This window comes from Sapajus apella, unplaced genomic scaffold, assembly GCF_009761245.1.
Source record: "Sapajus apella isolate SASKATOON/1434 unplaced genomic scaffold, GSC_monkey_1.0 scaffold39, whole genome shotgun sequence".
Taxonomy (NCBI): domain Eukaryota; kingdom Metazoa; phylum Chordata; class Mammalia; order Primates; family Cebidae; genus Sapajus; species Sapajus apella.
Genome location: NW_022436979.1, coordinates 2,118,220 through 2,143,748, shown reverse-complemented (window position 1 = coordinate 2,143,748; position 25,529 = coordinate 2,118,220). Strand labels below are relative to the sequence as shown.

General features: G+C 37.6%; 1 protein-coding gene across 3 annotated transcripts in view; it reads left to right on the top strand.

Moving 5' to 3' along the window:
• Positions 1–25,529, top strand: part of LOC116565149 (probable ATP-dependent RNA helicase DDX60) — a 102,976-nt gene that overhangs the window by 40,076 nt on the left and 37,371 nt on the right. For all 3 annotated transcript variants that reach the window (XM_032298612.1, XM_032298611.1, XM_032298613.1), the window contains 12 exons: positions 2,233–2,488; positions 5,176–5,342; positions 5,846–6,004; positions 7,396–7,545; positions 8,421–8,540; positions 9,969–10,064; positions 13,455–13,570; positions 14,450–14,592; positions 14,732–14,841; positions 20,319–20,423; positions 20,985–21,113; positions 22,118–22,242. In XM_032298612.1, coding sequence (XP_032154503.1) covers positions 2,233–2,488; positions 5,176–5,342; positions 5,846–6,004; positions 7,396–7,545; positions 8,421–8,540; positions 9,969–10,064; positions 13,455–13,570; positions 14,450–14,592; positions 14,732–14,841; positions 20,319–20,423; positions 20,985–21,113; positions 22,118–22,242 — 1,676 coding nt within the window. The remainder of the gene's footprint in view (positions 1–2,232; positions 2,489–5,175; positions 5,343–5,845; positions 6,005–7,395; positions 7,546–8,420; positions 8,541–9,968; positions 10,065–13,454; positions 13,571–14,449; positions 14,593–14,731; positions 14,842–20,318; positions 20,424–20,984; positions 21,114–22,117; positions 22,243–25,529) is intronic.

Genomic DNA, 25,529 nt, shown 5'->3' with positions numbered 1-25,529 from the left:
AAACCTATAAGAACCTCAAAACATATTTTTATTCTCACTTCTGAATAATTACTTTTGTGAAATTTTTGACAAGATCAGGAAAATGTGCATCGCCTCACCAAGCCTTCAATGGACATTGCAGAATTCTTAGAGACAGACACTTCATCAGTTCAAGGACTTATCAAAAAAAGCTCTTTTATTTTCTACTCAAGATAACATCAAAAACTAATTAAAATTACTTTAAAACGTTCTCAGACCTTCTGTGAAGCCTCTATCCTGGAAATGCTTCAAAAGTTCAGGCAGAAATTGGGCTGTCCCATCTTTTGTTTTCAGAGTCAAAGAGAAGCCTCTTCCAGCCCAACTATGTGATCATTGTTTCTCTCCTCCTTTTCATTTTTATAGCCGATTTGATTGTTAGTGAGACTATTCAATTACACATTTATGGGTGATAAAAGCTGCTGCTTTTCATTTTTTTTGCTTTTTTTTGGATATACTCAGTAAGTTTTTAGTATTTCCAATAGCTATGAAAAAGCAACTCAAAGGCATTTTTCTTTGCAACAGAAGTATTTCTTTCTTTTAGGACTAGGTCTTTAGATGCTAGGAAATGGCCTTGTGGGTAAGTTTGCTCTCCTCCTCCTCTTGGGGAGCACCTTTCTGTAATGTTTCCAGGGGCAGTCAAATCGGTGGAGGGATCATTTGTAGGTTGCGGTGTTCCATGCTTTGGATCACCTGCTGTTTGCCTATTTATATTACTAGATTGATGGTCATTTTCATTTTTTCAAATCTGAAACACCTGGGCCTTGATTAGTTGGAGTCTTTGATTTTCATTCATTTATTTTGAGAGATGTTATGAAATAGCAAGTTTGCAGAAATTCTTGTCACATAATACAATGTATGAAAATAGAAGAATCATGGCAAAGGGTCAAAGGTAACCCTTGTACTATTGAGACAGAATCTTGCTAAATTGGCCCAACACAGCAAATTAGGAAGACTAAACACTGGGAAAGCTCAGATATTTTGATTAGCATTATTCAAGTTTCTAATCTAGAGACTGATGAGCTAAAATTGACTTCCTTAAAGGCAAGCATTTACATATTAATTTTGTGGCTAACCAGAAGAGTGGAAGATGTGTTGGAACCCTCTTGCTAATACAACAATTCTCTAATTTGTCTTCGTAGATTAATGAGTCAGCTTGGTAAAAGCATAGTAAAAGTGGGTCCATACCATGTTTAAGTCGATTGGAAATGCTCATTGAGGAAGAGCAAATCAGTTGTATTTGTGTTGTTCCTTCTATCCACTCCTTGTCTTCCTCTTTCCTTGTTCACTTATCAAACATTATGGGCTAAATGTGTTTCACTTGAGACGTACAGACAGCAAAGGCACATTCCTGTCTCAAGGATCTTGGTCAAGAGAGGAGGAATGGCAAATGAAATGACAACTGCAGTTTGTGTTAATGAGTGCTCCAATAGGTGTCTGAGCACAGGAAAAATCCATGACTTAGACTTCAGAGAGTCAGAGAAAGCTTCATGAAGGAAATATCTTAAAGAACAGGTAGAGACAAGGGAGGTGACTTGGGAAGAATGGAAGAGGACAGGGATTCCAGAGAGAGCAGTAGGTATCATCGCATGGAAACATGAAAAGAATGGTGGCCTCTTGTCTCTGATTTTGTGATATTAACTCTTTTTCTTTCTTATTTATTTATTTATGAGACAAGGTCTTGTTCCATCACCCAGGCTGGAGAGCAGTGGCCCAATCTCGGCTCTCTGCAATCTCTGCCTCCCGGGTTCAAGGGATTCTTATGCCTCAGCCTCCCAAGCAGCTGGGACTACAGGTGAATGCCACCACCTGTAATTTTTGTATTTTTTTGTATTTTTAGTAGAGAAGAGATTTCACCATGTTGGCTAGGCTGATCTAAAAACTCCTGGCATCAGGTGATCCGCCAGCCTCGGCCTCCCAAAGTGCTAGGATTATAGGCATGAGCCACCGTGCCCGGTGACATTTACCCTTTTATTTATAAACCACACCACTCAGAAATCTAGAAATTATCTACAGAGAGACTTTATACTCCCTAAATTAAATTGTCATAAGTTATAAATTAACAGAGGCTTAATTTACAAAACAAAATTTTCACATCTTCTCAAAACGGGATGATGGTCAAAGTCATCAATACACACTTAACATTGTCTCACTCATGACCTGTTATCTTAGAATATTTCTAACTTGTTTTAAGAGATTTTTTTTCCTTTGGGGCAGGAGACCAAGGCTGATATAATTGCTAGAGAGAATAAGAAAAGATTATTTGCCAAGGAAGAACAAAAGGAAGAGCAAAAGTGGAATTCTTTGTCATTTTCTATTGAAGAGGAAATGAAAGCGAATTTACACTCTGGAATAAAGAAGCTGGAAGACTTTCTGAAATCATGTAAAAGTAGCTCTGTGAAATTTCGGGTTGAAATGGTGGGGTTAACTGCCTGCCTGAAAGCCTGGAAAGAGCACTGCCGCAGTGAAGAAGGTATGTGATTCTGTGTTTTCTTGTTTCAGTGAGTTGGAGAAGTAATACAAAAGTAATGATGATAGTTGCCATTTACTAACCGGAAGACTTGTATTAGAAAACTGACATGCACTATCCTGTTTTACGGATTATTACCTCTACAGTAGTTTCCCGCTATCTGCAAGGGGGTGTGTTCTAAGACCCACAGTGATTGCCTGAAACTACGGATAGGACCAAATGCTACATACATGCTGTTTTTTCCTATTCATACATACCTGTGATAAAGTTTAATTTCTAAATTAGGCACAGTAAGAGATTAACAACAATAGCTAATAATTATAACAATATACTGTAATAAAAGTTATATAAATATGGTCTCTCTTCCTCAAAATACCTTTTTGTACTGTACTCATCCTTTTTCTTCTTGTGAGAATGTGAGATGATAGAATGGCTGCATGATGAGGTGAAGTGAGGTGAATGATGTAGGCTGTTGTTGACCTTCTGATGATACAAAAGGTGCAGGATCTTCTGCTTCAGGTGATCCTGCATCACTAAACCATGATGGAGCAGATGATTGATGTTAGGAGCAGACGATATTGATGATTGGGGACTTTCAACTATGGAGATAGTTGAAAGATTTCTGATGAAATCTTTTGGAAGAACAACATTATCAGTAACTGTTGTCACTTTTTTTTTTTTTGATGGATTCTTGCTCTGTCGCCCAGGCTGGAGTGCAGTGGCGTGATCTCAGCTGACTGCAACCTCTGCCTCCCAGGTTCAAGTGATTCTCTTGCCTCAGCCTCCCAAGTAACTGGGACTACAGGCATGTGCTACCATGCTCAGCTAATTTTTGTATTTTTAGTAGAGATGGGGTTTCACCATATTGGCCAGGCTGGTTTCAAACTCCTGACCTCATGATCCACCCACTCAGCCTCTCAAAGTGCTGGGATTACAGGCATGAGCCACCATGCCCTGCCACTGTTTCCATGAAGTTTGCAATTCTTTTGTGATTATATGAGTGACTTTAATGCTGTGTTCCATCTGAGAATTGTATTCCATAGTTTTTTCTTTTAATATCTGTGTAATTTGAAAGACTTCAGCAAATTCAGGTTCTGCATCAGGTTCTTATTCTTCATCTTCCTCTGTAGATGACTCAATAAGTTCTTCCATTTCCTCATTTGTTAACATTTCTTAATGAACTTCATTATGTTGTTTCACTTCTTTATCAAGCACTTTGGCAAATCCCTCTCTATGAGTTAGTCTTGCTGCATGAATTATTTTCCTAACTTCTCCAGTGATCCTCAAGAAGCCTTGAAAATCACTCAGGGCTTCACTCCATAAATTCTTCCAGCAGGCATTTATAGTTTTTGGGTTTAATTCATCCATCGCATCTTTGGTGATTGTTATTGCATCAGCAATGGTGAATAATTTCCAGCACATTATTATGTCCAGATTAGGGTCTGCATCAATTGCTGATGGAATGTAATCAAACAGCAGGCAGTTGTATGTTGTTTGACAAAATGAATGATGCCATAGTCAAGGTGCTGGCAGGTGCAAAAAGAACAACTTTTAAAGTTGTCGGGATAGTTAAGGGAGCCAACAAAAATGGAAGAATCTGTCATTCACTTCTGAAACCAAAGAGTAAACATTTCCTTTTTGGGTAACACTGTATTCCTGCTTGCCTAGCATGCTGAGTCCTTTCAAAGCTGTTATGGAAACCATGTGCTCTGCTTTATAATTTCCATAGCAGGTAGTAAAAAAAGAAAAGAAGAGGCAGAAAGAGGAACATAAAGGTGAAATGGGACCACATCGGGATGTATAAATTCACAGCAAGTGAAATGATCTTGTGCCGTAATACCTCCAAAGTGACAGTTCTTCTGAGCAAACCTACTTTATCTGTCAGTTTTGAGCATCTCCACACTTGGATCCACTTAACACGTGACCTCCATGTTCCCTCCAATACCCTGACCCCCCCAACCTATTGTTTCTACTGCTTAATTGGGACTGATCAAGTGTTATGCATTGTTTTTCCAAGTGAACTGCTCACTTATAAAAGCAGTGCATAACACTTAATCAGTATGAATTGTATTACATTTCCTTTGTGGCCTCTTACTGCATTCAGTAGGTGTTTGATAATATTGTTAAATAAGTGAAATATAGATTGATTAGAAGAAACCCTGACAAGATAAGTATGAAATAATTAGCAGAGCAGAGGAAAAAAAAGGATAGGTATAAATATAAAGCAATGGAGAGAGATTAGCAAAGTTTTGAATGTGACAGTTGAAATAGATGGATTGAATCGAAGGGCTGCAGTGATGACTTCCAATATTTACCTGTGGGCAACAGTAGGACTCAATACATGTTGCTAAAGTTTTAACCAGGTATTTAAAGTCATAAAGGTGTTTTCTTTGAACATAGTAGAAGAAATATAAAAATAATAGTCAGAGAAAAGATTGGTTATGAGCTTATTTATATTATGAACTATAATTTTTCCCCAATGCTGACAAAGCTACATCTCAATAATCCACAGAGATGATGAAGTGTGGATAGTTGAACTTGAATTTTATTTTATTTTGTCCTTTCTACTCCAAAACCTCCACTAATGCCAAGTAAGATAGTAAGGCCATGTGGATGATTAATCTTGGATAATCAATGTGAGTTATTTTTGACCGCCTTTATAACAATTTTATTGTTTATTCTTTACCAAGGTAAAACCACAAAAGATTTAAGTGTAGCTGTTCAGATGATGAAAAGGATCCACTCCTTGATGGAAAAATACTCAGAACTTTTACAAGAAGATGATCGGCAACTTATAGCCAGATGCCTTAAGTACCTAGGATTTGATGAGTTGGCAAGTTCTTTACATCCAACCCAGGTAATATTATCAGAACAGCTCAATTTCAACAGGGTCATTATTAGGTATACGTAAAGTGTTTTGCAAATGTAGTCATCTCTTCCAGATTTTTGTTTTTTTATGGAAAATACTATTATTAGTAGTAACCCAACTGCCCAATCTTAAAGTAATGCTTAATTAGAAAATTTGTACAAATGCTTACCTGGGCAAACAGATTCAATGTCAATCTCTGCAGACCCTTAAAACTAACCCTATACTTAATTATAGCAAAACATCTTAAAACTATAGTGTGATTATTCAATTGTCTTTAAATATATCAGGTTGCAGCTACAAATGTCACGATGTATATTTGAAAATCTTGATGTCTACTATTTTTTCATAGTTAAGACAATGATTTTAAAAAATTAAGTTTAAAAGGTGGTAAAATGCTCTTCATAGAAGGTGCTCGGTAATAAATGTTTTACTTATTTCAATGCTATTCTAATTCACTGTCATTTTCAAAATTGACTTTTAAAATAATACAGGATGCAGAAAATGACATAAAAGCGAAGAAAAGGAGTAAGTATTCAGTTGGCATGGGGCCAGCTCGGTTTCAACTGCAATACATGGGCCATTACTTGATACGAGATGAGAGAAAAGATCCGGATCCCAGGGTCCAGGATTTTATTCCTGACACATGGCAGGTAATGCTGCAACTGAAACAAAAATTACTCTATTTTGGTGATGCAGAGGAAGGCAACACTGCCATGTGTGTACCTGTGCAACAATCTTACATGTTCTTCACATGTACCCCAAAACCTAAAATACAATAAAAAAAGGAAAACTTATCAAAAATTAATTAATTAATTAATTAAAAAAGCAAAAAAAATTACTGTAGTTTCTTATTATATGTGATCTCAGAGGTTTCTCAGTATTGAAAGGATACTTTGTTATTGAAAATGTCAAATGTGGACAATTTTTCCCCATTTAAAGAAGGTGAGATCTTCTTTTATTATATAGACCATTTCCTTGGAGGTACATTAATGGATTCGTATGTTTAGCTCTGATGGTATCTCAGTCATCCAGCTCTATTATTACGGAGCAGCCTCCAGGTTTTGTCTATGTCAATAGAATTTCTTATGTAAATATATAAATGTGCATAAAGAAATTTGGATAGTTTAAATAGTAGGCACAGTTGTTTAGATATTTACACGTTGCATCTGTCACTATAGTAGGTAGCTATTCCAAAAATGTATATAAAATTAATACTCATGGATATAAAATTTAGAAGAAAAGGATGCATTTCTACATACATTGAACCACACAAACTTGCTGATAAATGGAACATATTAACCTACAGCAATGCAGTTTTATAACTTCAGTCTAGTAGACTGTCCCCTTCAGAATCTGACTTTACCTTTCCCAGGATGGTAGGGTACGTCAAAAAGTTCATGCTGGCTTTTCATGAGCAGGAAGACTGGTTCCTTATTTCAGTGCCGGACAGGAGGCAGTAATGCTCTCGATTATTTCCATTCACGTTGTGACTCTTCTGATGCCTAATTCACTCTGAGTTGTGTCCAGGAGTGGGCCAGTTGGGGTTTTGAGGTGTTTTCCCACCTTCTGTCTATTATAAAGGCTATAACCATTCTTTGGCTAGTCAACATCTTGATGAATAAAAGCATAGACTGCAGGGATAGAGCTCTCTCATGCCTGGCATGCTTCTATGTAGAAAGTAGAAGATAAGCAGTAAAATGAAGAATGTTTGATGTTTCTTCTCCTCAGCTATTGTTTTCACCATCAGTCATATAAATAGTGTCTACTTCTTAGAACTTAAGTTCTCAACCGCACTTATTAAACAACAAATAATTACAAGACATCTTCTCAATAATAAGATATTTTGTTCAGACATACTCTCCATTTTTCACACATAAAACCTACCTTGGAGATGCTCAGAAGCATAAAATGGCATGAGACCTTCAGATTTTCCTATAGGTCCTCTGAGGTTCAGAAAATCCTATTGGAAATCTATTAATAGATTGTCTTTGTTTTGATGACATGCTGTTCACTTTCTTAACACAATGGTCTGGCCCTGCAGCGAGAGCTCCTTGATGTCGTGGATAAGAATGAGTCAGCAGTGATTGTGGCCCCAACGTCCTCAGGCAAAACCTATGCTTCCTACTACTGCATGGAGAAAGTGCTGAGGGAGAGTGATGACGGGGTGGTCGTGTACGTTGCGCCCACAAAGGTAGCACTCAATATTCTCTTTCATTCCTGAACCTACTCTTTAAGAAAAATGAACATGGTCACATGGTAGATCCAGTTCACTTTATTTTATTTTTATTTTTATTTTTATTTTTTGAGATGGAGTCTTGCTATGTTGCCTAGGCTGGGGTGCAGTGGCACAATCTCGGCTCACTGCAACCTCTGGCTCCTGGGTTCAAGCGATTTTTCTGCCTCAGCCTCTGGAGTAGCTGGGACTACAGGCATGCACCACCACACTCAGCTAAGCTAATGTTTTTTGTGTTTTTAGTAGAGACGGGGTTTCACCATGTTGGTCAGGCTGGTCTTGAACTCCTGACCCCATGATCCACCTGTCTCAGCCTCCCAAATTGCTGGGATTAGAGGCATGAATCACTGCACCTGGCCCACTTCATTTTTTAACCCGCATTTTCTTGTTCTAGTTTCTGAAGCTAAAATAACATATAAATAAATATATATATATATATATATATACACACACACACAAAGATATACATAAAATAACATAGATGTATTCAAACTTTAGACATTGAGGAAAACCACCAAATATAGGAGGCATAATTTTTTTCTGATGCATAGGCAATGTCTTCTGTTTTTTCTTCTTCCTTCTGATGAATAATTTTTAAATTTCATTTTACTTTAGGTTGAGGTTTATCAGTGCGGTTTGTCAGTGAGGTTTGTAGGCTGAGTCAACTGTCTCAAAGAGAACATGTTACTGTGTTTAGGGTAATGAGCTGACGAAAGGGGTTACTAAGCTTTCTGCACTGAAGGCAGGACACACTTTTAGACGGTTCTTCTTGTCCTCTGAGATTTCAACTCTCCTTATTATGTGACGAATGGATCTTTTTCTTTGTCAATCAGGCCCTTGTTAATCAAGTGGCAGCAACTGTTCAGAATCGTTTTACGAAAAATCTGCCAAGTGGTGAAGCTCTCTGTGGTGTTTTCACCAGGGAATATCGTCATGACGCCTTAAACTGTCAGGTAGGGTATTTTAATTAATACGTGTGTTATCAAATAATGTAACTGCACTTATGTGCCTCTTTGACTAGAAATTCAACATCCTCACAAGGCCTTGTGAAAATAGTTTCCTTGAATTTATGAAAGACAAAATACTTTTAGAGAAAATGTAATATTGCTACATTTCAAATAGTGAGAACTAGAACTCATCTTTTTTTTAAGGACACTGACCTTTGGATTTCTGATTTCATTTATAGTTTATTGCATCATCTTGGTTTATAAATGGATTCAAAATGATCTAAAGAATGATAAGTTATGGGGCCGGGCACGGTGGCTCACGCCTGTAATCCCAGCACTTTGGGAGGCCGAGGTGGATGGATCACCTGAGGTCAGGAGATCGAGACCATCCTGGCTAACATGGTTAAATCCTGTCTCTATGAAAAATACAAAAAATTAGCTGGCTGTGGTGGCACGCATCTGTTATCCCAGCTACCTGGGACGCTGAGGCAGGAGAATCACTAAAACTTGGGAGGTGGAGGCTGCAGTGAGCCAAGATCGTGCCACTGCACTGCAGCCTTGGTGACAGCACGAGACTCCATCTCAAAAAAAAAAAAAAAAGAATGCTATGTTATAAAAAATTAACAAACCTCAATTTTAAATCAATTACTTTTTCTTCATAGACATCTGTTAAGGATACTTATGATTTAGACAATGTTGAATTAGGGACAGTATACCTGGTGCTAGATTGTAGACAGTTTTCACCCTTATGAACTCACAGATCAACAATTAAGAGTAAGTAAGAGTGAACACATGATTATAGAACGTTGCATGGTAGACATGGAGATGTTCTACCCAGATTGCCTTTCAAAGAAGGGCTTGAAGTGTAGAGTGTGGTGAAGATAGATGCCAGCTATGAGCTCCCCCAGTTCTACCTTCACAGCCTGTACCCTGCAACCGAGCTAAATAGATGTACAAACAGTGGGCCGAGCAATCCTCACTCCAGAGCGCCAAGCCAGGTTGGCTGGGCTCCATCAGGCCTGCCTTACAGTGAGGCTTCTCCTGCTGCTCATTTCTGCTTCCCTGCTCTTTTCACACTAGTAGATTCTTAATAAACATCTTTCAGTCCAAACTCTATGTCAGGGTTAGGTTTTAAGGAACCAAACCTGTGACCACGAATAATTTCTATTTTTAAACTCCGAATGCTCATAAACAAGGATGTAAACTTCAAATCTGATTTTCTACCATTTTTTTTGCCTATCAATGTCAGTTTTATACGGTTCAAATGACTATAGGACAGTTTGGATGAAACCCTGAATTATCAGAAGCAATGTTCTATGCCAATTATCAGCAGGCATATTCAGAACTCATAAGTCTATCTTATATATTCTTATAGCTATGTTTACACACAGTAACTGCTCAAAATGTTACGTCACACAATATTATTATTTGTAGGTACTTATTACGGTGCCTGCCTGCTTTGAAATTCTGCTGCTTGCTCCTCATCGCCAAAACTGGGTGAAAAAGATCAGATATGTTATATTTGATGAGGTAGGTTTGGTGTCATTTCTCTGCTTAATTTCCTAGTGTGCATTTGCATAGTAATAAAGATATTTTGTGTTTCAGGACATCTATCCCCTTGGATGGAGTTCAGATTGAGAAGGCCCCCTTTTTGCTCCCCTGAGTGTTTTTTTTTTTTCTAGGAATTACAGTTTTTTGCTCTCTTCTCCTGTTGTGACTCAATAGGATATAATGGTATACCCTGCAGAGTTCTATAAGGGAGAGGAAACTTTCATTGACAACAATGTCAGAGGAAATAGAATTCAACCATCCTGGCACAAGTTTCCTAGGACAGAGATTTCAATCCAGTCTTTTACCTCTAAAGTGGAGAGCTTATAGCTTGCAGCAAATGCCAAGAACAAAGTACTCAGACAGTTCCAGCTGAGCAGGGCTAGGAGGAAGCTCTTCCGAGAGAGTCTGCCCCAGCATTGGTCTGCCAAGTATTCATAAAAGGGCTTGTGTTAACTAAACATTCACTAGATGGTTATTTGAGGTGCGTTGCTGAGGCACCTGTGACTTTTACACACTCAAACAGCATTTTCAGGAGGCTGTTTTCAGCGTTCGTTATCACACGACACACTCCACTCCTTGGCCTATTTTCAGGGTCAAGGAGTTTTATTCCCATGCACAAATAACATACACACAGTGCCTCAGTATTTTTCCTTGTGCGACCTCAAATGCCTTGTTCATAAGCTTGAATATGTTGCCATGCGTCCCCACAGAAAGTAAGTAATTTTTGGCTTTAACGATGATGTCAATTACATAAGTTATTTATCAGTCATGATCCCAAATATAAATAACACCCTTGAAATACAGTAATTCAAGAAGGGCATTTTTTTCAAAAGTGTGTGAGGGAATCCATAAGGGTTAGTGAGTAATCTATAGCTAGTAGTTTACCTCTAGGCATGGAAGCATTATGGCAAGGCAAAAGGAGATTCCAGTTGAGTTGGCCATAGCTGACTGAGTGAGAAACATAGCTGATTCAAGGTAGCTTTGCAGGAAAGAAGCCAATGGAACAATGACCTCAACCTCATTTCTCTCCACTTCTGATCTCTGGCCAATGACCTCCATGGGCCAAACCCAGTGGAACCAGAAATTATAAAAGCCCTTTTGAGGAAGTGCCTATAGATCAGTTTCCCTGGGAAGAGAGAGCAAAATAAAAAACAATGTAGATTTATAGCAATGTATTGGGACAAAGGAAAGATACTTAGCAAAGTTAAACTGCAGCATTAGTAAGAATATCTATTGGTCATGCACAGTGGCTTGCACCCATAATCCCAGCACTTTGGGAGGCCAAGGCACGTAGATTGCCTGAGATCAGGAGCTCAAGACCAGCCTGGCCAACATGGTGAAACCCTATCTCTACTAAAAATACAAAAATTAGCCGGGCATGGTGGTGGGTGCCTATAATCCCAGCTACTCGGGTGGCTGAGGCAGGAGAATCGCTTGAACCCAGGAGGCAGAGGTTGCAGTGAGCGAAGATCGTGCCACTGCACTCCGGCCTGGGTAACAAAAGCAAAGCTCTGTCCCAAGAAAAAAAAAAAAAAAAAGAAAAGAATAAAGGAATATTTACTAAAAGAGATTTAAAACACTATAGAAAGATATATTCTTTGACTCCATTCAAAGGGGAAAATGTTAACAGATCTCTGTAACTTACCTTTTCATTGCTGTAAACTTGGAGCTACCAAATAGGCTGTGCTTTGGATTTGTTTGATGCTGATTTATTATATTTATTTTTGGTTAATCTCATATTGCATCATGACGGCCTTGAATATTCTTATTTTAAAAAATCCAACAACTTTGTCTATGCAGTCTAGAACTTTGATTTAAAATCTCATCTCAAAACTCGGAAGTAATATGACTTTGGGTATTTCAGCTTTTCCAATTTTATGTGAAGGATAAAACAGAAAGGTTTTAAAGGCTAACATCTATTCTGGCAGAATCAGGGAAAAGTGCTATCTAGTGCAAAGCATAAGGTCAATATTTGTTGGAGTGGTATTTTATATGACCAGGACAAGCCCATATGGGCAGTGGGGATGCATATTCCAAATAGATATATAATTTGGCTCTGATAGTAAGTCTTTTTCAGTTGATTGCCAGGCGTCATAATTTAATCTGTTTAATGAAGACCACATTTGAGACTCTTTTCTGAATCTGGTTTGATTTGCTCATCCATTCATTTACTCGGCAGATATTGAAGGAGTGCTTCCTCGGTGTAAGGCTGTGTGTTAGTGGCTAGGAATAGAATCTTCAGGTCTAAGGTTACAGTTTACTTAATACCTTCTCTATTAGACACTGGAGCTGACAGCAGTTTACTCAAGAAAGAGGAAATAAACAAGTGAGCTCACAGATGTTGGTGCCAGCCCACGTTGGTGCAAACTGTGAAGGGAGAGAGCAGGTTGGTGAGACTGCAGTCATGGTAGGTGGCAGGAGGAGGCAACTGTGGAAGACGTGGTCAGAAAAGTCTTTTTTTTTTTGAGATGGAGTCTTGCTCTGTTGCCCAGGCTGGAGCACAGTGGCACGATCTCAGCTCACTGCAACCTCCGCCTCCCAGGTTCAACCAATTCTCCTGCCTCTGCCTCCCAGGTACCTGGGACCACAGGTGCACGCCATCACACCTGGCTAATTTTTTTGTAATTTTAGTAGAGACAGGGCTTCACCATGTTGGCCAGGATGGTCTCGATTTCCTGACCTCATGAATCATCTGACTCGGCCTCTCAAAGTGCTGGGATTACAGGAATGAGCCACCACACCTGACCCGGAAAAGTCTTTTTTATGGAGTGCCATTGAGCTGAAACTTACAGTTTGAATAAGAGAGGGTAAGAGTATTGTAAGCAGAGGGAACAATATATGGGAAAGCTCTTAGATAGGAAGGGTGTGCTCAAGGAACAAAGAAAAGGTAATTCTTTCTGGACCACAGTAAAGGTGGAGGTAGTGGTTTGAGATAAAGTTAGAGAGACAGCAGCGGCCAGATGATGCTAGCCATTAAACATCCCATTAAGGAGTTTAAAATTTATTCCACATGCAAAGGGAAGATAGTAAAGCAATTTATTTGGTGACATGATATAATTTTTCTTTTGGCTGTGATGTGAAGAGCTTAAGGGCGAATAGGGACACTAGTATAGTAGCTGAAGTAGCTCTGCTGAGGTGTGACACTAGCTGGGTTGGTGGTAGACATGAAGAGAAACCCATTGATTTGAAACACATTTTTGAAAGTAAAGTAAAGCAGAATTGTTGGTGAATTGGTTGTGGGGATTTTTAATATTTCTTTACTATGTCTTTAAACTTGGTCACTTAAAGGCAATGGGAAGGCATGCATGACAATTTCAGTTGCTATTTTGAAATCAGCTTTTCAGTTGAGAATTTTTTTTTCTTTAATAGGTTCATTGTCTTGGTGGAGAAATTGGCGCGGAAATCTGGGAGCATCTCCTTGTCATGATCCGATGTCCCTTTTTGGCCCTTTCAGCTACCATAAGTAACCCCGAACATCTCACCGAGTAGGCATCACGTTCCGACTGGACAGAGTGTTTATCTGTTTTAATTTTTGAATTTCATACTTTCTTTCTGGGTTTTGAAGAGCTTCATAGTTTTCTGGTGAATTTAATAGTTTATTTCTGGATCTTCAAGAAACTGCACCTCTCTACACCTCCTGGCCCTTGCTGAGGAAAATCAAGGACTTCCCCACTGAGATCTGCAACTGAGTAGCAAATTTCCCCCATCCCAAAAATGTTTCATCAAAAAAGATATATTTATGTTCCTTTTTTTGTCCTTCGCCAAGAAATAAAAAATAAAATGCTATAAAAGCACTCACAGACATGGGTCCTGTGATCCATTTTCCTAGTTTGTAGAGATGTTTAGAAAGATAGAAAATCCTTATTAGTTGAAAGCCCCATATCATGTTGTCTTTGGGCCTGATTTTTGCCTACTAAAAACCTTTTTTTTAAACTTTATAATAATATTTATTTACTAATAATGATCCTATAATAATATTTATTAACTAATAATGATCCTATAATACCTCCTGCATGCCTAGTACTAAGTATTTTACATGTATTAATTTATTTTAAATGCCTGGCAACCCTTATGATTTATGCTTACTTCCATGACTACTATTAAATAGTCACACTTACAATATCACTACCATATCTTCATTTTGAAACGTGAAAAACTAGGAACAGAAAAATGAAGTTATTCAATCAAGAGACACAGCAATTAGTCAGAAGGTTGGGATTTAAGTTCAGGTAGTCTGGCTTCTGAGTCTATTCCCCTAAATACAATTTATAAGGAAAACGAAATTTTCTTTACTTAAACCACTTAATTTCACAGGAAGTAGTTCCATGTTCTGCTAAATAATATGTACATCTGTATTTTTTAAGGTGGCTACAATCGGTAAAACGGTACTGGAAAGAGGAAGACAAAGTAATTGAAAATACTGTTACTTCTAAGAGACATGTGGGTCGTCATCCCGGTTTTCCCAAAGACCACTTGCAAGTGAAACAATCATATAAAGTTAGACTTGGTAGGTTTGATATATTTATATAACGTTTGCCTTTTACTTTTTATTTTTATTTTTAAATCTACCATTATACCTTTTACTTTAAATGTATTTCATTTGTTATATTTCCATTGATGTGGAAATTCTTGCTCTTCATTTTTAGTGCTCTATGGAGAGAGATATAATGATCTAGAGAAGCATGTGTGTTCAATAAAAGACGATGACATTCATTTTGATCATTTCCACCCATGTGCTGCTTTAACAACAGACCATGTAAGTAATATTTTAGCCATATTTGTTCTGAGTCATTTAAAATATTTGTCTATATTATAAACAAAAGCTGCCTAATTGATACTTATCAGAATGATAGAACTACAGAATGACAGAAACCGATACTTTAACCTTGATTTAAAAAATAACAAGAACATTGTTTCTAATTTTAATTGGCTCCTCAATAGTGTCTGAATAATGATTAAAAACTACTACAGATTTAAACTGAAGTGTTTGCTAGTTTTATTTATCCTTGGAGGTTATCTTTGCCAGTTTCTCTTCTTCTCAACACCCATGTCTGTCTGTCTGCCTCTGACACTAGTTCTTCCCTCAGTGCAGCCGTACAGTTTTTTGTGGACAATCCCTACTACATATGATATTCTCCCTAACATAGCAATCATGACATGACTTTTGGGTGGTAAGCCAGTAAGGTGGGAACCTTAAGAAGATTTCAGCTGGGGGTCTGGGTGCAGTGGCTCACGCCTGTAATCCCAGCACTTTGGGAGGCCAGGACAGGCAGATCACAGGCGAGAAGTTTGAGGCCAGCCTGGCTAGTATGATGAAACCCCATCTCTACTAAAAATACAAAAAAATTAGCTGGGCATGGTGGTGGGCACCTGTAGTCCCAGCTACTCGGGAGGCTGAGGCAGGAGAATCGCTTAAAACCGGGAGGTAGAGGTTGCAGTGAGCCGAGATAGAGCCACTGTCCTCCAGCTGGGGCGACAGAATGAGACCCCATCTCAAAAAAAAAAAAAAAAAAGATGTCAGCTGGTACACTGGGGTGTGAGTGGGGAAAGATTTCTTAATTTTTCTTGCATGTATCTCTTCCTATCTTATCCTATTTCTCTTCCTCTCTCATCCTATTCTCATAAATGACTCATTTAAATAAGCTTCCGGTGGCTTTCAAAGTGATGATTAGTTAATAGCTTTGTCTTTCTGCTAAAACCTGAAAATTTAAATATATTCTACATTCTGTCATGTGAAACATAATAGACCATCCATCATAACAGTGCTGTGATGATTAAAGGAGATAAAATATGTAAAATGTTTAGAGCACCAAAGTAAACATAATTCGACATGAATATAATGAAACATAGCTCTCAACTTTCCTTAAAGATCATTTTGATCTTTCCAAGTCTTTACTGGCCTTCTTTTGGCAAAAGCTAAATGCATAGCTCCTGAGCTTGACAGCCAAGGTGTTCTATGACCTGATCCCAGTGTCCTTTCATTCATCCACTGGGGTATCTTACCTGGCAGCCCTCATGCTGTACATTGCTCTTGGAATATTTCAACCCAGATGCCAAATACCAGCTGTTCAGATCCTGTCCATCTTCCATAATTCTCCTAAGGTGAAACCTTTTCAGAATTCTTCTCTGACTGTCTTAGCTAGATGTAATCTTTCTTCTCTCCATAATACCTTGTCTGTGTATCTAACACAACACCAGTCCTGATGAGCTTACAGCTTAAGCTGTTTACATGCATATATTCCTTACTGGCTAGAGTGACTTTTTGAAGACAAATTTTATGTCTTTCAGTTCCCAAAAAATGCTATGTATATAAAAGGTACTTACTAAGTGTATGTTAAATAAGAACAGCCAACTTAAATTGAGCACTTACTCTGTGTTCTAAAAATTCTACATTTTTAAACCTCTTTAGCCACTACAGCAATCTTATGATAGATGTCTTAACATTATTCCCACTTTACAATGAGAAAGGTGAGGCACAGAGAACTTAACTGACTCAGTGTTGCATCATTAAGTAAATGGTGGTGCCAGGGTGCAATCTCAAACAGGCTGGCTTCAGTAGTAGTTTTCTAATAGGATTTTGTTATGGAAACTTCTCTCTTGTGTGACAATGACCCAATCCAAATTCTAAATAAACTTAAAATATGAACAAAATTCCTGCGACCTAACACATACCTGAAACCTAGAATATGGATGATAACCCACATATAGTAATAAAAGGCACCTCATTCTCTCTTTTTTCTTTCCCTCCCCCTCCCTCTCTCCCTGCCTCCCTCCCTCCTTCCCTCCCTCCCTTCCTTCCTTCCTTCTTTCCTTCCCTCTCTCCTCCCTCCCTTCCTTCCCTTCTTCCCTCCTTCCCTCCTTCCTTCCTTCCTTCCTTCCTTCCTTCCTTCCTTCCTTCCTTCCCTCCTTCCCTCTTTCCCTCTTTCCCTCCTTCCTTCCGTCCTTCCCTCCCTTCTTTCCTTTCTGATATCCAGGAGTTATCTGACATTTTCATCATTATGTGGCATTTAAAAAATAGCATAGCATTAAAAATTATTCTGTGTAGGATGGTTCAAGGCAGGTTATCTTTAAACAGCAGTGAGTGTAGTGGATTGGAGTACCCGTTGAAATTGTCATTTTGGTCCAAGTGCCTTTCCTTTATTTTCAGTAGCTATTAATGGAGTAATTGGAAGGCAGTAGGACCGCTACAGTGTGCTCTGACCCCAGATGACTTCTGCAAAGGTCATGCGGTTGTATGAGCCTTCTTAAGATGTCTAGACTTTTGTGGCAGGAGTGCAGGATGAACACAAAGACTTAGGTATTAGTGAGTCCATTTTGACAGCTTTGTGTATAGCATGTGTTTATATCGGACATATCCTAAAGTAGCAGTGATAAAAACCAAGGAGGCCTTTCAGCTGAATAAATAATTCCTGGTCTAATGTAGTACATTTCAGATTAATATGAAAAAAGGGAGTGGCAAGGAAAAACATAAACTGTGGCAACATAAGAAGGGAAGGGCCATCCACCTGGGTCCTTTCCTGTACAGTTGTAGTGTAAAAATGATTTCAGGAGTGGGGCAGGGTGAGTGAGCTGGTCTGAATCCAACCATGGTGAGGAATCACCTTCGATCCATATATGGCTGGTTGCTGGCTAAGAACAGTGTCCTTTGGCCTTTGCCCCAATTTTCATGCCACACAGCGACAGCTGCTGACTCCTGGAGAGTTATCAGTAGTAGGAGGTCCTTGAAAGAATGACTGTCTCTTTCTGCTAAGCATGGATCAGTGCTTACCATCACCTATGACATAGGGACAATATCTACAAAAACAGCATCGTGGTATAATACTATTGTGTTTATAAACAAAGAATGGTACAAATCTATTACCTTTTTTTTTTTTGAGATAGAGTCTTGCTCTGTTGCCCAGGCTGGAGTGCAGTGGCACAATCACAGCTCACTGCAATCTTGGTCTCCTGGGGTCAAGCAATTCTCTGCCTCAGCCTCCCAAGTGGCTGTGATTACAGGTACTACCACTACGCCCACTACTAATTTTTGTATTTTTAGTAGAGATGGGGTTTCACCATCTTGGCCAGGATGTTCTTGAACTTCTGACCTTCTGATCCACCCACCTCAGCCTCCCAAAGTGCTGGGATTACAGGTGTGAGCCACTGCACCCGGCCATCTATGACCCTTTATTTCTCTTCCTTCTCTGCCTAGGCTGGCTCAACGTTTGCAAGTTCACTAGTCACTATGTAGTGGAGAACCACTGAATTGAATCCTTGGCATTTAGGCATACGGCTGGTAAACTAACTTCAAAAATTAAGACCTATTAAGGAATAATTAATCAATCATATTGATGGCTGTGGCATTATCATATGCCAGGCATTTTACTACATCTGTTACATATGTTATCTAATATAATTCTCCTGAAAAATCTATGTCACAGGCAGAATTATCCTTCATTTTAGAAATGAGGAAATTTGGGCCTCTCTAAAAGACTAAGAGACTTAAGAAACCATAAGCATTCCCAAAAACAGAAGATTTATATTTTAAAATTATAATAGATCTTGGACTTATTGTATATTTTTATTTTAGTTAGGTGGAATAAGTTATACCTAATAAGAGAGCAAGATGCCAACATTGCAAGATAATATGTGTTTTGTTCTATGTAGTACGTTGGCACAATGCAGTCCTTACCATTTAACTATCTTTCAGTGCTCCAACTGAGATGTTAAATGATGATTCCAGGAATTGTTTTACATTCTACAGTGTTAAAGGTTCGAAGAACATATGGTGATACATTAATTTTGTTTGCTCTCACTGCAGTCTTTAAGGTGAAAGCGTAAATATTGTATATTCATTCCGATCTTATGGATGAAGAACTAGTGTTTACAGGTGCGATTGGAACCAGATCTTCTGATTCAAATCTTGCCCACTTTCCATTCTACCAAATGTCATCTCCATGTTTCTTCAACTGTGTTGTGTTTGGAGTGGCTTTTTTAGTCCTGAATTTTGAAACCCGAATTTTAAAACCTTTTAATAGCTATTTACTAAAACAAGTGCAGTACTGTCAAATTATTTTAGATAGATTTGCATACTGTATTTACTTCTTTGAGATTTGTTTCCAGTGAGAAATCTCAAAGAATCCTATTAGATGCAATATATATCGTTTCTCCTGATCTTTTCTTTTTTGAAGCATACTGTCTTAGCACACTCAACAGGCTTCTATAACAAAAATATCACAAATTGGGAGGCTTTAGAAACAAATATTGATTTTTCAGAATTCTGGAGGGAAGTCCAAGGTCAAGGCACTGGGAGGTTTGCTGTCTGTGAAGGCCTGCTTTCTGGATCATAGATAGCTGACTTCTTCCTGTGCCCTCACATGGCAGGAGGGACAGGGGAGATCTTGCGGTCTCTTTTATAACAGCATTAATCCCATTCATGAGAGCTCTTTCTTCATGACCTAATCATCTCTCAAAGGATTTGCCTCCAGATACCATCCCATTGGGGATTTGGTTTCAACATACAAGTTTTGGGAGCAGACAAACATTCAGTCTGTATTACATTCCTATTAACATCTCAGAGAGTACGTTTTTGCATGCAAATGATTTTTAGCAGTAGTGATTGGAACCAGTAGGAAATACTACAATGAACCTTTTTGAGAACAGGAATTTTTTATTTCCACTTAAAAACACTTGTGGAAAAAATGAATGCCATACTTTATTCAGAAGACTTAAAGCAGACCCTCCAGTGACCTTTGGGAGAAGTTTCTTGGAGTCTTGAAGGTGGTTTGAGAACTTTATCTTGAAGTTGACCCAGTTCTTATCTTGTAACTCAAGCAAATAAGACTTTCTTTTTTTAGCCTGGCTTGGTATATGTAAAAGAAAGAATCACATTCTTAATTACATCACTTTTGATGTTAGCTGTAAAGTAGAGGTTATGTCTTGTCTAAACTGAGTCCATGCATCTTTCAGCTTCCCAGTGCTCTGATTTCGATCATGAAGACAGTTCATAGAAACTTAGCACAATGAAAAGATCTGAGGAAATAATATTAAAATTATTTGGTGGGATTTTGGCTTTTTTCCACGTTGGTGATTCAAAGACACTTGTAGCTAGTATAAATGTTGTCGTTTAACACCTATCAGCATTTGAACACTTTATTTTAATGCCTGTCAGTGTCTTTGGGTTATGATAGTGACTAAGAGGCAAAGGATAAGACATAAAATAAATAGTAAACATTTTTACTTTATTTTAAACAGATTGAAAGGTATGGATTCCCTCCTGATCTTTCCCTTTCACCTCGAGAAAGCATCCAGCTATATGACACCATGTTTCAAATTTGGGAAAGTTGGCCCCGGGCCCAGGTAAATAATAATGATGTAATTAACACAACTATAAACGATGATAACATTGCTGTTCAGAAAGACAAACTCTCACCCTTTCTAATCACTTGCATTTGATCTTTTAAAATTATTAGTTGAGTCTTCCTAAAATAAGATTGCCTCTTCTCATATTTCTAACATTTTCTCTTTGTTTTTTTTAATGGGTTTTAATTTGTATTTTATTTTGATTCCTGAAAATATTGCTTCTTTTTTTTTTTTTGAAATCTTTTCAACTTCTGAAACACTATTATATTTCCGTCTTCTTACACCTTGAATTCATATTTTCTGTTTATTATTATGCTTACTTCCTTTCCAAGTCCCAATTGCTGTTTGTTTTCATCTTCTGCTTTTTCTTTGTATTCTTTCTTTTGAAAAGTTCATTATCCTAATGCTGTTATGCTTTAGAAGCCATGCGGAGATAAAAAAGTTTAACCATCCGTCCGCTCGAGAAACCTGTAATGCTGCTAACGAGTCATATAATCAAGAAATACCTTTGAATTTTCTTGCATGATTGTACTTAATTTTGTAATATTTGTTTTTAAGGAACTGTGTCCAGAAAACTTTATTCATTTTAACAATAAATTAGTCATTAAAAAGATGGATGCTAGAAAATATGAAGAGAGTCTAAAGACAGAGTTAACAAGTTGGATTAAAAATGGCAACATAGAGGAGGTAACTTCCACACATTTTTTGGCCAAACTATATTTTTATTGTTTTCTTAAGGTATACCATTCCGTTAATATAATTTTCTGATTTTTTTAATTCTCAATTTTTATTTTAGAACTTTAAGTTGAACACAAAGTCTAGTGATTTTGAAACAGATAGACTAAAAAGAGAGAAAGTAAATTGGTCTTTGTCTTATCCTCAGTGTCTTCTGAACCATGCGCCAGAGGCTACTGGTTGCTTCTAAATGGTTTAACAGATAAGAGCAAAAGGTTCACTCTCCATAGAGATGACATTGTTGATATCTTGTCAGCAGAGAGACTGAACTCACAATAACAGCCTCTGAGAAGAGTGTTTTACTCCTCTTTCTTTATTGACTTGGAGTTTATTATTTTTTTCATATTGTTATTTCAAGTCTTAGGAACTATTTGTGTATTAAAACTTCACCTGGAATTATATAAGTTATGCATGTTTGTTTTAATAAGCTGATAGTCTTCATATTTTGAAATTTGATTTACTGGCACAGATTGAGAAATGACATATATTAGACTTTCTCATTGGATATTTTTTGCCATTATACCTTAATCTCTTCACATTCAGAAACATAATATGACTGAGTTACATTTTCTTCTAGCTAATTTGTTAGTTACAAATCTTGGAGATGTATTTGGATGTGATTTTTCTACATAATGTAGAAAGTGATTCACACTTGCTCTCCTGTTATAGTGAAACCAGCATCATTTGCTGAAAAATGTTTCTATTCCTGATTTGTATTGCCTGAAAAATTGCAGGCTAAATTGCACATGTGTGTGTACATTACTGCCAAATTTTTGTTTTCTAGTGTATTGATTTGTTTGTTTCTTTGATGGTTCTTTGCATAGTTTTATAATGTGCTTTCATAGGACTATTAAAAAAAACATACATTAGACGGCTATGAAAACATTTTAGCAAAAAGTAATAATTTCTTTCTTTCTTATGCAGAGCTTAAAATTGTTTTATATTCATTGCTACAGGCCAGAATGGTACTTAAGACTCTTAGTCCTAAAGCAGATTTTAGTCCAGAAAACATGATAACAATGTTTCCACTTCTAGTTGAAAAACTAAGGAAAATGGAGAAGTTGCCTGCACTATTTTTTTTGTAAGTTCTTTAATTTAATTTGGTTTTACTTGTAATTGTATTAGACTCATTCCTTTAAGGCAAGGGTCCCCAGCCTCCGGGCCACAGAGCAGTACCGGCCCATGGCCTGTTAGGAACTGGGCCACAGAGCAGGAGGTGAGTGGTGGGTCAGCCAGCATTACTGCTTGAGCCCTGCCTCCTGTCAAGTCAGTGGTGGGGTTAGATTCTCATAGTTGACAAGCCCTATTGTGAACTGCACATGGGAGGGGTCTAGGTTGTATGCTCCTTATGAGAGTCTAACGAATGCCTGGTGATTTGAGGTGGAGCAGTTTCATCCCCAAACCATTCCCCCTATTCTTGTGCACCCCTCTTCCCTGCCACCCACCGCCAAACTGTCTTCCATGAAATCAGTCGCTCGTCCCAAAAAGGTTGAGGACCGCTGCTTTGAAGGGAGGGACTTATACAAACTTTCCTATCCTAGTACAGTATTTATTCATTACTATTTCTGGGGCCCATTGGTTATTTGAATGTGTATGTTTTTTTAAAAATACAAGTTTCTAGTTCAATTCTTGTATTCGTATTTGTGCTATCATGAATTATCTTCTTTATTTAGTTTGCTACTCTATCTTTTATATTCTTTCTACTGTAAACTATTAGTTTTTATTTAATCTTGTTAATTTTCAGTATATACCTATGTTCTTTGGAAAACCCATTGAACTACACATTCAATGCACCTGTTCAATGCACACATTCAATGCATGCAAGTATCCCACATACAATTAAACTATCCTCACAATATACTACTTATTGAAAGTTTATTTTATTATATTTAATTTATCGTAATGAGAACTGTGATCCAGATACACTGACATCTTGCTAAATTTTATATATTGTAGTATAATATAGCTTAAAATTGAACAAAATAGTGCAGTTTCAATAACGTGACATTAAAGTATAATTTATTAAACGGACACCATATTAGATACTGGATTAAACTTGCTAACATAGTTTGGGACTAGAGCACAACACTATTAAATTTGGATAATTTCAAACTACATGTAAGTCATGAACGCTGAGGTAAATAATCCAGAGTCTTGCTAAGAATGAATCACTGGTGATAGATTCCTAAAATAATGATGATGGGTGAACGTAAGACTGTGTTTGGAAATTTGGGGAATGGCAATAACATTACTCCTTTTATCTTCGTTGTTGGGATAAGGAAAATAAATTTCTGAACTGCCAAGGATTTACAAAGCTCACCTGCTTCACTTTCAAGTGTGGCTATAGATTGTAATTAGAAACAAAAATAGTTCTGTGTACCTCTGGGATATTTCTGTAATATAGCTGTTTGTAAAACAGAAACTGAAAAATAGCTGTTTATTATTCATACTTATGTGCACATATAGGGGAGGCAAAATTTTATCTCTGCCATCTTAGGATTTTTTTTTGGCCCTGAGAATTAAATTGATATAAGACAAATCAATGGAAAAGCATGCACATACATGTAATATGTTTTATATGGCTCAGAAGGCTCCATAAGGAGAAGAAGACACAAAGATGGAGTTAGAGTTGATCACTTGCATGGTGAATTGGACAAAGAGTAGTAAATTGTGAAAACATCACAAGGTAAAGGGGCTTGAGCTAGGGTAATTTGGGTGAAGATGTGACTAGGAAGGTAAAAGTTAGTTTAACAAGGTTTGTTAGTATAGATTTTCCTTGGCTTCAACTTCCCATCTTTGAAGATAGGAATGTTACTCTCCTTCTGGTAAAAAAAACATTTTACGTGGACATTTAATCTGCTACTTTTAAGAAAAAGGAAGATCAGCACGATCTTGACCCTGCTGTTTTTCCACGTGCTTTCAACTCAAAATAGTGAATATGCCAGCGTGGCGTATTTTGGGAGTAGCATGTACCAAAGTCTGTCACATACTTAAAATATTTTAAAACTAAAATATTTCACAAAAACATCAAAAGTTTAATTCTACTTGAAGGATCGAAGCTTGGCGTGTTTATAGGACTCTTGGATTCTCTACAAAATAAACTGGGAACAGCCTTGGCCTTACCCAATTTGATTTAATGCTAAGTAGCCCCAGATCATCAAGAGAGCTGAGGATTTGTCTGGGCTCAAGTTTTACCGCTAGGAGTTTCTCAAATAGTAGTGTACCCTTCAGTCTTCTGCAGTCTAGTATATGGAAAAAAAAAATGCAGGGAGCATATTCAGTGTTTGATGCCAATAGCAGTGTGTGCTTAGAGCACACACCTCATGGCCAGGCCCAAGCTTGGATCCCACCTCTGCCCCCATGAGCTGTGTTATTTCTGGATAGGTACTTAATGACTTTGAGCCTTAATTTCCTTATTTGCAAAATGAGATGATCAAAATAATAATACACAGGACTGGAGTGAGAATTAAATAAACATAAGTTACGAGAGCACTTAGCTCATTGCTACAAAAATGTTATTAATAAGGTACAAATCTCTAGGTCACATTGATTCTTGTGAAAGTTGCAGATACCAGGATGATCACTTTTTGTCAGATCCAAACAGACTAGAGCTGAGAGAGCCTGAAGCCAGAGTTTTCAGGCTTGCATGGCTGAGATAAAGTCCCGGCTCAAGGACTTTCTAAAATCATCCCACAGGCAATTCTTTCTATAGGACTGCAGCAATTCAGATAAGATGCCCTTGAAAGAACACCCAGCAATGGCGTCTCCACCGATAAATGGATGCCAGCTCTAGTTTTGCGTCTCTAAAACCAATAAACTGTGTTTCTAAGCAGCTTATATGAACCTCTCCTTTTGCCAATACGAGCTTCGTTTTATCCTCCTCAAATACTCCTGTACCTCTGGGGTAGTTGTAAAAGCCTCACTGCAAAACAGACACTGAAAAATAGCTGTTTATTATTCATACCTTCATACAAACATAGGGGAGGCAAAATTTTATGTCTACCACCTTGGGATTTTTTACTTGGACCTGAGAATTATATTGATACAAGATAAATCAATAGACAAGCATGCACATATATGTAATATGTTTTATATGGTGCAGAAGGCTCAAGCAGTTCTCCTGCCTCAGCCTTTAGGGCTGGGATTACAGATATCCCTTCAGATACATATGTGGTTTGCCATAGCTGTGCATCTTGGGTTATAATTCTCATTTCGAATTCCAAATGTAGTCAACATACTTCGAGATATTTTTTCTTTGATTTTGTTTTGGTTGACATAATAAGTAGGTTATTGGAGAGATTTAAGAGGCAACATTATTTTCAAGTAATCTCTGAACATTATTTCCAAGAGTTTTTGAAAAAATGAAGT